At 47.6% G+C, this 12,745-nt stretch overlaps 1 protein-coding gene across 1 annotated transcript in view; it reads right to left on the reverse strand.

Moving 5' to 3' along the window:
• The window catches only part of LOC127919218 (NT-3 growth factor receptor-like), a gene marked incomplete at both ends in the record, with an annotated part of 19,507 nt that extends 6,767 nt beyond the window's left edge, over positions 1–12,740 (reverse strand). Inside the window, 5 exons of the mRNA XM_052502720.1 lie at positions 2,121–2,322; positions 2,633–2,742; positions 5,176–5,317; positions 9,054–9,199; positions 12,611–12,740. Of these exons, the coding sequence (XP_052358680.1) occupies positions 2,121–2,322; positions 2,633–2,742; positions 5,176–5,317; positions 9,054–9,199; positions 12,611–12,740 (730 nt within the window). The remainder of the gene's footprint in view (positions 1–2,120; positions 2,323–2,632; positions 2,743–5,175; positions 5,318–9,053; positions 9,200–12,610) is intronic.
• Between the last annotated feature and the right edge of the window lie 5 nt (positions 12,741–12,745).

Genomic DNA, 12,745 nt, shown 5'->3' on the forward strand with positions numbered 1-12,745 from the left:
GACTCCTGCTTCCTGACTCCTGCTTCCTGACTCCTGCTTCCTGACTCCTGACTCCTGCTTCCTGACTCCTGCTTCCTGACTCCTGCTTCCTGACTCCTGCTTCCTGACTCCCTGACTCCTGCTTCCTGACTCCTGCTTCCTGACTCCTGCTTCCTGACTCCTGCTTCCTGACTCCTGCTTCCTGACTCCTGCTTCCTGACTCCTGACTCCTGCTTCCTGACTCCTGCTTCCTGACTCCTGCTTCTGACTCCTGCTTCCTGACTCCTGCTTCCTGACTCCTGCTTCCTGACTCCTGCTTCCTGACTCCTGCTTCCTGACTCCTGCTTCCTGACTCCTGCTTCCTGACTCCTGACTCCTGCTTCCTGACTCCTGCTTCCTGACTCCTGACTCCTGCTTCCTGACTCCTGCTTCCTGACTCCTGCTTCCTGACTCCTGCTTCCTGCTTCCTGACTCCTGCTTCCTGACTCCTGCTTCCTGACTCCTGACTCCTGCTTCCTGACTCCTGCTTCCTGACTCCTGCTTCCTGACTCCTGCTTCCTGACTCCTGCTTCCTGACTCCTGCTTCCTGACTCCTGCTTCCTGACTCCTGCTTCCTGACTCCTGCTTCCTGACTCCTGCTTCCTGACTCCTGCTTCCTGACTCCTGACTCCTGCTTCCTGACTCCTTCTTCCTGACTCCTTCTTCCTGACTCCTTCTTCCTGACTCCTGCTTCCTGACTCCTGCTTCCTGACTCCTGCTTCCTGACTCCTGCTTCCTGACTCTTGCTTCCTGACTCCTGCTTCCTGCTTCCTGCTTCCTGACTCCTGCTTCCTGACTCCTGCTTCCCTGACTCCTGCTTCCTGACTCCTGCTTCCTGACTCCTGCTTCCTGACTCCTGCTTCCTGACTCCTGACTCCTGCTTCCTGACTCCTGCTTCCTGACTCCTGCTTCCTGACTCCTGCTTCCTGCTTCCTGCCTCCTGCTTCCTGACTCCTGCTTCCTGACTCCTGCTTCCTGACTCCTGACTCCTGATTCCTGCTTCCTGACTCCTGCTTCCTGACTCCTGCTTCCTGACTCCTGCTTCCTGACTCCTGCTTCCTGACTCCTGCTTCCTGACTCCTGCTTCCTGACTCCTGACTCCTGCTTCCTGCTTCCTGACTCCTGCTTCCTGACTCCTGCTTCCTGCTTCCTGCTTCCTGACTCCTGCTTCCTGACTCCTGCTTCCTGACTCCTGCTTCCTGACTCCTGCTTCCTGACTCCTGACTCCTGCTTCCTGACTCCTGCTTCCTGACTCCTGCTTCCTGACTCCTGCTTCCTGACTCCTGACTCCTGCTTCCTGACTCCTGACTCCTGCTTCCTGACTCCTGCTTCCTGACTCCTGCTTCCTGCTTCCTGACTCCTGACTCCTTCTTCCTGACTCCTGCTTCCTGACTCCTGACTCCTGCTTCCTGACTCCTGACTCCTGCTTCCTGACTCCTGCTTCCTGACTCCTGACTCCTGCTTCCTGACTCCTGCTTCCTGCTTCCTGCCTCCTTCTTCCTGAAACCTGCTTCCTGACTCCTGCTTCCTGCTTCCTGACTCCTGCTTCCTGACTCCTGACTCCTGCTTCCTGACTCCTGCTTCCTGACTCCTGCTTCCTGACTCCTGCTTCCTGACTCCTTCTTCCTGACTCCTGAAACCTGCTTCCTGACTCCTGCTTCCTGCTTCCTTCTACCACTAGAGAAGCTCTGAGTGATGTGAATCATCCCAATGGGGTCAGACTGTCTTCTACCACTAGAGAAGCTCTGGGTGATGTGAATCATCCCAATGGGGTCAGACTGTCTTCTACCACTAGAGAAGCTCTGGGTGATGTGAATCATCCCAATGGGGTCAGACTGTCTTCTACCACTAGAGAAGCTCTGGGTGATGTGAATCATCCCAATGGGGTCAGACTGTCTTCTACCACTAGAGAAGCTCTGGGTGATGTGAATCATCCCAATGGGGTCAGACTGTCTTCTACCACTAGAGAATCTCTGGGTGATGTGAATCATCCCAATTAGCTTTTATAGCTAAATCTGCTGCAATGCATAATTTCTCACTGTTCTGAGACCTATAGCTTTTGTTGTATGATGTGTCCCTGTCTAAGAAAATGTTGTGGTTACCGTCAGGGTCAGGGTCAAAGGGCGGAGCCGTGAGGAAGTGTCCGTAGACCGTCTTGGTGACGGTCCCCAGGGAGTTGGAGGCCTGCAGCGTGTAGTTTCCGTTATCGTAGTGTGTTGGGTTGAGAAAAGTCAGACATCCCTCCAGATAGTCCCGGTAGAAATCCATCTCCGTCCTGATGTACTCACTCTGCAGGATCTCTCTCTGTGTACAACCATGATTAGAATACGGTTTCATTTTTTTTTTTGTCCTTTTCAAAAGACCCAGACTCTTGACATCAGTGGTTCTGAACCCTGATTCTGGGGGAACCCCAAGGGGTGGCTGTTTTGGGTTTTCCCCCAGCATTAGTCGCCTGATTGATATAACTACCTCAGCATGAAGCCGTTTATTGTTTCAGTTAGCTGTGTAGTTCTGGGGTAAAAACTAAAACCTGCACCTCTTGTGGTCTCTAAGACCAGAATATGTACATGCTGCTTTACATATTAGAAATGAATAAAAATGTATAAAATCACACCTGTTTGTGGTACCATCGCAGCGTCGGGTAGGGATAGCCTCTCACTGTGAACTCTATGCAGGTGTCATGGCGCCGCTCAGGCTCGGAGAGTTTCAGGATGACTGGTGGAACTGGAAGGGGAGCAGAGGAAACTGTGAAGGTTTTGACACAGCATGGCTCAGCCAGTTTCAGGATGACTGGTGGAACTGGAAGGGGAGCAGAGGAAACTGAAGGTTTTGACACAGCATGGCTCGGCCAGTTTCAGGATGACTGGTGGAACTGGAAGGGGAGCAGAGGAAACTGTGAAGGTTTTGACACAGCATGGCTCGGCCAGTTTCAGGATGACTGGTGGAACTGGAAGGGGAGCAGAGGAAACTGTGAAGGTAGGTGGGACAACCACATATCACATGATAGCTAGGTGGGACAACCACATATCACATGATAGCTAGGTGGGACAACCACATATCACATGATAGCTAGGTGGGACAACCACATATCACATGATAGCTAGGTGGACAACCACATATCACAGTCACATGATAGCTAGGGGGACAACCACATATCACACGATAGCTTGGTGGACAACCACATATCACATGATAGCTAGGTGGGACAACCACATATCACACGATAGCTAGGTGGACAACCACATATCACATGATAGCTAGGTGGACAACCACATATCACATGATATCTAGAGGGACAACCACATGTCACATGATAGCTAGGTGGACAACCACATATCACATGATAGCTAGGTGGACAACCACATATCACAGTCACATGATAGCTAGGTGGACAACCACATATCACATGATAGCTAGGTGGACAACCACATATCACATGATATCTAGAGGGACAACCACATATCACATGATAGCTAGGTGGACAACCACATATCACATGATAGCTAGGTGGACAACCACATATCACATGATAGCTAGGTGGACAACCACATATCACATGATAGCTAGGTGGACAACCACATATCACATGATAGCTAGGTGGACAACCACATATCACATGATAGCTAGGTGGGACAACCACATATCACATGATAGCTAGGTGGACAACCACATATCACATGATAGCTAGGTGGGACAACCACATATCACATGATAGCTAGGTGGGACAACCACATATCACATGATAGCTTGGTGGGACAACCACATATCACATATAGTTTCTAGATAGTTTTGTGCTCTATGGGGCCCTGGCATTAGTAGTGTACTATGAAGGGAATATGGAGCCATTGGGTCCTGGTCATTAGTAGTGCACTATAAAGGGAATATGGAGCCATTGGGTCCTGGTCATTAGTAGTGCACTATAAAGGGAATAAGGAGCCATTGGGACTGGTCATAAGTAGTGCACTATAAAGGGAATATGGAGCCATTGGGTCCTGGTCATTATTAGTACACTATATAGGGAATATGGAGCCATTGGGTCCTGGTCATAGTAGTGCACTATAAAGGGAATATGGAGCAATTGGGTCCTGGTCATAAGTAGTGCACTATAAAGGGAATATGGAGCCATTGGGTCCTGGTCATTAGTAGTGCACTATAAAGGGAATATGGAGCCATTGGGACTGGTCATTAGTAGTGCACTATATAGGGAATATGGAGCCATTGGGTCCTGGTCATTAGTAGTGCACTATATAGGGAATATGGAGCCATTGGGTCCTGGTCATAAGTAGTGCACTATAAAGGGAATATGGAGCCATTGGGACTGGTCATTAGTAGTGCACTATAAAGGGAATATGGAGCCATTGGGTCCTGGTCATTAGTAGTGCACTATAAGGGAATATGGAGCCATTGGGTCCTGGTCATTAGTAGTGCACTATAAAGGGAATATGGAGCCATTGGGTCCTGGTCATAAGTAGTGCACTATAAAGGGAATATGGAGCCATTGGGACTGGTCATTAGTAGTGCACTATAAAGGGAATAAGGAGCCATTGGGTCCTGGTCATAAGTAGTGCACTATAAAGGGAATATGGAGCCATTGGGTCCTGGTCATTAGTAGTGCACTATAAGGGGAATATGGAGCCATTGGGACTGGTCATAAGTAGTACACTATAAAGGGAATAAGGAGCCATTGGGACTGGTCATTAGTAGTGCACTATAAAGGGAATATGGAGCCATTGGGACTGGTCATTAGTAGTGCACTATAAAGGGAATATGGAGCCATTGGGACTGGTCATTAGTAGTGCACTATATAGGGAATATGGAGCCATTGGGATGAATACCATACTATATAACCTCCAATGGTTATCATTCCTTACAGGTTCTCTGCTATGCTGTTCACAGGCACACATATACACACACACGTGGATTGAAACCTACACTGTACAGTTGGGAATGATAACCATTGGACACACACACACACACACACACACACACACACACACACACACACACACACACACACACACACACACACACACACACACACACACACACACACACACACACACACACACACACACACACACACACACACACACACACACACACACACACACACACACACACACACACACACACACACACACGTGGATTGAAACCTACACTGTACAGCCAGCTGGATGGAAGCGTTGGTCATTCCCACTAGGTTCTCTGCTATGCAGGTGAGCAGGAAGCCGTTGTCGTCTCGACTTACGTTGACTAGCGTCAGGTTAATAGAATGGATGTTGGGCCAGTAGACATTAGACTAGAGAGGAGAGGAGAGGAGAGGAGAGGAGAGGAGAGTAGAGTAGAGTAGAGTAGAGTAGAGTAGAGTAGAGTAGAGTAGAGTAGAGTAGGGTAGGGAGGGTAGAGGAGAGGAGAGGAGAGTAGAGTAGAGTAGAGTAGAGTAGAGTAGAGTAGAGTAGAGTAGAGGAGAGGAGAGGAGAGGAGAGGAGAGGAGAGGAGAGGAGAGGAGAGGAGAGGAGAGGAGAGGAGAGGAGAGGAGAGGAGACCTCTCTGGAGAACAAGGCATTAGACTACCATACACATTAGTCTCTACCTCTCTACCTCTCTACCTCTCTGTCTCTCTACCTCTCTACCTCTCTACCTCTCTAACTCTCTACCTCTCTACCTCTCTACCTCTCTACCTCTCTACCTCTCTACCTCTTTACCTCTCTACCTCTCTCCCTCTGAATGCTCGGCTATGAAAACCCAACTGACATTTACTCCTGAGGTGCTGGAGCTGTTGCAGCCTCTATAATGACTATTTGACCCTCCTGGTCATAAACATCTTGAAGAACGATCTGGTCTTGATGGCCATGTACTTATAATCTCCACCCGGCACAGCCAGAGGAGGACTGGCCACCCCTCAGAGCCTGGTTCCTCTCTAGGTTTCTAATCTCCACCCGGCACAGCCAGAAGAGGACTGGCCACCCCTCAGACCCTGGTTCCTCTCTAGGTTTCTAATCTCCACCCGGCACAGCCAGAAGAGGACTGGCCACCCCTCAGAGCCTGGTTCCTCTCTTGGTTTCTAATCTCCACCCGGCACAGCCAGAGGAGGACGGGCCACCCCTCAGACCCTGGTTCCTCTCTAGGTTTCTAATCTCCACCCGGCACAGCCAGAGGAGGACTGGCCACCCCTCAGACCCTGGTTCCTCTCTTGGTTTCTAATCTCCACCCGGCACAGCCAGAGGAGGACTGGCCACCCCTCAGACCTGGTTCCTCTCTAGGTTTCTAATCTCCACCCGGCACAGCCAGAAGAGGACTGGCCACCCCTCAGACCCTGGTTCCTCTCTGGTTTCTAATCTCCACCCGGCACAGCCAGAGGAGGACTGGCCACCCCTCAGACCCTGGTTCCTCTCTAGGTTTCTAATCTCCACCCGGCACAGCCAGAAGAGGACTGGCCACCCCTCAGAGCCTGGATCCTCTCTAGGTTTCTAATCTCCACCCGGCACAGCCAGAAGAGGACTGGCCACCCCTCAGACCCTGGTTCCTCTCTAGGTTTCTAATCTCCACCCGGCACAGCCAGAAGAGGACTGGCCACCCCTCAGACCTTGGTTCCTCTCTAGGTTTCTAATCTCCACCCGGCACAGCCAGAAGAGGACTGGCCACCCCTCAGACCCTGGTTCCTCTCTAGGTTTCTAATCTCCACCCGGCACAGCCAGAAGAGGAGGAATAGGGTTGGTGGACATTAGACTACACTACATGTTAGACTGGAGACCTAGAGGAATAGGGTTGGTGGACATTAGACTACAGTACATGTTAGACTGGAGACCTAGAGGAATAGGGTTGGTGGACATTAGACTACAGTACACGTTAGACTGGAGACCTAGAGGAATAGGGTTGGTGGACATTAGACTACAGTACATGTTAGACTGGAGACCTAGAGGAATAGGGTTGGTGGACATTAGACTACAGTACATGTTAGACTGGAGACCTAGAGGAATAGGGTTGGTGGACATTAGACTACAGTACACGTTAGACTGGAGACCTAGAGGAGAGGAATAGGGTTGGTGGACATTAGACTACAGTACATGTTAGACTGGAGACCTAGAGGAATGGGGTTGGTGGACATTAGACTACAGTACACGTTAGACTGGAGACCTAGAGGAATAGGGTTGGTGGACATTAGACTACAGTACACGTTAGACTGGAGACCTAGAGGAATAGGGTTGGTGGACATTAGACTACAGTACATGTTAGACTGGAGACCTAGAGGAATAGGGTTGGTGGACATTAGACTACAGTACACGTTAGACTGGAGACCTAGAGGAATAGGGTTGGTGGACATTAGACTACAGTACACATTAGACTGGAGACCTAGAGGAATAGGGTTGGTGGACATTAGACTACAGTACATGTTAGACTGGAGACCTAGAGGAATAGGGTTGGTGGACATTAGACTACAGTACACATTAGACTGGAGACCTAGAGGAATAGGGTTGGTGGACATTAGACTACAGTACACATTAGACTGGAGACCTAGAGGAATAGGGTTGGTGGACATTAGACTACAGTACACATTAGACTGGAGACCTAGAGGAGAGGAATAGGGTTGGTGGACATTAGACTACAGTACATGTTAGACTGGAGACCTAGAGGAGAGGAATAGGGTTGGTGGACATTAGACTACACTACATGTTAGACTGGAGACCTAGAGGAATAGGGTTGGTGGACATTAGACTACAGTACACATTAGACTGGAGACCTAGAGGAATAGGGTTGGTGGACATTAGACTACAGTACACGGTAGACTGGAAACCTAGAGGAGAGGAATAGGGTTGGTGGACATTAAATATAATAATATATGCCATTTAGCAGAAAGGTTTGGACAAAGACTACAGTCATTGTGCATACATTCTAGAGGAATAGGGTTGGTGGAATCGAACCCACTACCCTGGCGTTACCAGAGGCCATGCTCTACCAACTGTGCTACCAGAAGGACATTAGACTACAGTACATGTTAGACTGGAGACCTAGAGGAATAGGGTTGGTGGACATTAGACTACAGTACACATTAGACTGGAGACCTAGAGGAATAGGGTTGGTGGACATTAGACTACAGTACACATTAGACTGGAGACCTAGAGGAATAGGGTTGGTGGACATTAGACTACAGTACACATTAGACTGGAGACCTAGAGGAATAGGGTTGGTGGACATTAGACTACAGTACACATTAGACTGGAGACCTAGAGGAATAGGGTTGGTGGACATTAGACTACAGTACACGTTAGACTGGAGACCTAGAGGAATAGGGTTGGTGGACATTAGACTACAGTACATGTTAGACTGGAGACCTAGAGGAATAGGGTTGGTGGACATTAGACTACAGTACACATTAGACTGGAGCCCTTAGAGGAATGGGGTTGGTGGACATTAGACTACAGTACACGTTAGACTGGAGACCTAGAGGAATAGGGTTGGTGGACATTAGACTACAGTACACGTTAGACTGGAGCCCTAGAGGAATAGGGTTGGTGGACATTAGACTACAGTACACATTAGACTGGAGCCCTAGAGGAAAGGGGTTGGTGGACATTAGACTACCCTACACGTTAGTCTGGAGAACTAGAGGATATGAATAGGGTTGGTGGACATTAGACTACAGTACACGTTAGACTGGAGACCTAGAGGAGATTAATAGGGTTGGTGGACATTAGACTACAGTACACGTTAGACTGGAGACCTAGAGGAGATGAATAGGGTTGGTGGACGTTAGACTACAGTGCACATTAGACTGGAGAACTAGAGGACACGAATAGGGTTGGTGGACGTTAGACTACCCTACACGTTAGACTGAAGAACTAGAGGACATTAATAGGGTTGGTGGACATTAGACCACAGTACACGTTAGACTGGAGATTAGATTATTAAGGTGACCTGTGTGTGTGCATCCATCCAGGTGTGTGTATGTCTCACCAGGTGTGTGTATACCTCACCAGGTGTGTGTATGTCTCACCAGGTGTGTGTATGCCTCACCAGGTGTGTGTATGTCTCACCAGGTGTGTGTTGATGGAGTGTAGTCCAGCGACTGTCCAGTCGACTTCGGGGAGGGGAGCTCCTGACCCATTACAGCTGACCGTTACATTATCACCCTCTATCATCATCAGGCTACTGTTGTGGCTTACACTGATCTCTGGTACGTCTGGAGGAGTAGGAGACAGAGAGAGAGAGAGGAGAGAAAGACAAGAGAGAGAGACAGAGTGAGAGACAGAGTGAGAGAGAGAGAGAGAGACAGAGAGAGAGACAGAGTGAGAGAGAGAGAGAGAGAGAGAGAGACAGAGAGAGAGAGACAGAGAGAGAGAGAGGAGAGAAAGACAAGAGAGAGAGACAGAGAGAGAGATCAGAGAGACAGAGAGAGAGACAGAGTGAGAGAGAGAGAGACAGAGAGAGAGACAGAGAGAGACAGAGTGAGAGAGAGAGAGACAGAGTGAGAGAGAGAGAGAGATACTTTAATTGGAGAGACAGAGAGAGAGACAGAGTGAGACTTGGAGAGACAGAGAGAGAGACAGAGAGAGACAGAGTAAAGAGAGAGAGAGACAATGACAAAAGAGAGAGAGGAGAGAAAGACAAGAGAGAGAGACAGAGTGAGAGTTGGTGAGACACTAGAGAGAGACACGTGAGACTGAGAAGAGACAGAGAGAGCTCAAGACAGAAACCAGTAGCTGGTGGAGTAGACACCAGACAGAGACACAACATTAATCCCCAACAAAAATGGGTCACAACTCCTGCATCTCTGTTAATGGAAGGTATGTACATAGTCAATCAGGCTTGGGGGACTCCAGAGTAGGTACACCTATAGCTCAATGTTAATCCTGGGTATGTACATAGTCAATGGGAGGCTGTAGGGGACTCCATGGAGGTACACCTATAGCTCTGTTACATCCTGGGTATGTACATAGTCAATGGGAGGCTCAGGGGATGAAGAAATGGTAGGTACACCTATAGCTCTGTTACATCCTGGGTATGTACATAGTCAATGGGAGGCTTCAAGGGGACTCAATGTAATGGAAGAAACCAGAGAACACATTAACCTCATCTCAATCAGCAGTGTAATGGAAGAAACCAGAGTTTATCACTGACCTCAACCAGAAGTCTCTCACAGTGTAATGGAAGAAACCAGAGAACTAACATTAACCAACCAATAGCTCAAGATGGAAGAAACCAGAGAATCTAACATCAACCTCAACCAATCAGCTCAATGTAATGGAAGAAACCAGAGAATCTAACATTAACCTCAACCAATCAGCTCAATGTAATGGAAGAAACCAGAGAATCTAACATCAACCTCAACCAATCAGCTCAATGTAATGGAAGAAACCAGAGAATCTAACATTAACCTCAACCAATCAGCTCAATGTAATGGAAGAAACCAGAGAATCTAACATTAACCTCAACCAATCAGCTCAATGTAATGGAAGAAACCAGAGAATCTAACATTAACCTCAACCAATCAGCTCAATGTAATGGAAGAAACCAGAGAATCTAACATTAACCTCAACCAATCAGCTCAATGTAATGGAAGAAACCAGAGAATCTAACATCAACCAATCAGCTCAATGTAATGGAAGAAACCAGAGAATCTAACATTAACCTCAACCAATCATCAATCAGCTCAATGTAATGGAAGAAACCAGAGAATCTAACATTAACCTCAACCAATCAGCTCAATGTAATGGAAGAAACCAGAGAATCTAACATTAACCTCAACCAATCAGCTCAATGTAATGGAAGAAACCAGAGAATCTAACATTAACCAATCAGCTCAATGTAATGGAAGAAACCAGAGAATCTAACATTAACCTCAACCAATCAGCTCAATGTAATGGAAGAAACCAGAGAATCTAACATTAACCTCAACCAATCAGCTCAATGTAATGGAAGAAACCAGAGAATCTAACATTAACCTCAACCAATCAGCTCAATGTAATGGAAGAAACCAGAGAATAACCTAACAATGTAATGGAAGAAACCAGAGAATCTAACCTCAACCAATCAGCTCAATGTAATGGAAGAAACCAGAGAATCTAACATTAACCTCAACCAATCAGCTCAATGTAATGGAAGAAACCAGAGAATCTAACATTAACCTCAACCAATCAGCTCAATGTAATGGAAGAAACCAGAGAATCTAACATTAACCTCAACCAATCAGCTGTTCCCAACAAGGCAGTTAACCCACTGTTCCCCTGAACAAGGCAGTTAGTGTTCCCCTGAACCAGTTAACCCACTGTTCCCCTGAACAAGGCAGTTTACCCACTGTTCCCTGAACAAGGCAGTTTACCCACTGTTCCCTGAACAAGGCAGTTTACCCACTGTTCCCCTGAACAAGGCAGTTAACCCCACTGTTCCCTGAACAAGGCAGTTAACCCACTGTTCCCCTGAGGTCTGGGGTCCGCTCACCAAACAAGAAATCACATAATGGAACAAACACAAAATTATGCATGCAGAGCACAATTAGGTCGATACCCACTAATTATCAAAATCCATAAACGAGCCATTAAATACTCAAATGTAATGGAAGTGATTCCCAAACCTTCCATAACAAAGCCATTACCTACAGAGAAATGAACCTGGAGAAGATTTCCCTAAGGATGCTGGTCCTGGTGCTCTGTTCACAAACACACCCCACAGAGACCCAGGACAACAGCACAAGTAGACCCAACCAAAATCATGAGAAAACAAAAAGATAATTACTTGACACGTTGGGAAGAATTAACAAAAAAAACAGAGAGCACACAGAGGCAGAATACCTGACCACTGTGACCGACCCAAACTTAAGGAGAGCTTTGACTATGTACAGACTCAGTGAGCATAGCCTTGCTATTGAGAAAGGCCGCCGTTGGCAGACAGGCTATGAGCACACTGCCCACAAAATGAGGTGGAAACAAAGCTGTTAAATGTATGACCATATTAGAGACAATTATTGCCGTCAGATTACTCAGACCCACAAAGAATTTGAAAACAAATTGAGAAAGAGAGAGAGAGAGCAGCACATCACTGTGTGGTTTCGGGACGTCTCTGAATGTCCTTGAGTGGCCCAGCCAGAGCCTTGAAACCGAAGGAACATCTCTGGAGAGACCTGAAAACAGCTGTGCAGCGACGCTCCCCATCCAACCTGACAGAGCTTGAGGGGATCTGAAGAGAGGAATGGGAGAAACTCCCCAAATACAGGTGTGCCAAGCTTGTAGCGTCATACCCAAGAAGACTGGAGTCAGTAATCGCTGCCAAAGGTGCTTCAACAAATACTTTTGTAAATGTGATATTTCATATTTTTTTGCTTCTTTTTTTTGCAAAAAGTCAAGGGGTCTGAATACTTTCCAAATGCACTTTATTTATGTGTGTCTGCTTGCGTGTGTGAGCGCGCATGTAATATATAATATAATAATATATGCCATTTAGCAGACGCTTTTATCCAAAGCAACTTACAGTCATGTGTGCATACATTCTACGTATGGGTGGTCCCGGGAATCGAACCCACTACCCTGGCGTTACAAGCGCCATGCTCTACCAACTGAGCTACAGAAGGACCATGTGTGTGTGTGTGTTTCCTTACCACATAAGGTAATGTACATGTTTTGCAATCGTATCTTAAAGGCCCCGTTTCTGCAGAACAGCATCTGGGTGTGAAGCCCCGCCTCTCCTCTCTGCTGCCAAAGCTGGATCCAACGCACGTCGCAACCACAGTCAA

The sequence above is a fragment of the Oncorhynchus keta genome, unplaced genomic scaffold, assembly GCF_023373465.1.
Source record: "Oncorhynchus keta strain PuntledgeMale-10-30-2019 unplaced genomic scaffold, Oket_V2 Un_contig_16012_pilon_pilon, whole genome shotgun sequence".
NCBI lineage: Eukaryota > Metazoa > Chordata > Actinopteri > Salmoniformes > Salmonidae > Oncorhynchus > Oncorhynchus keta.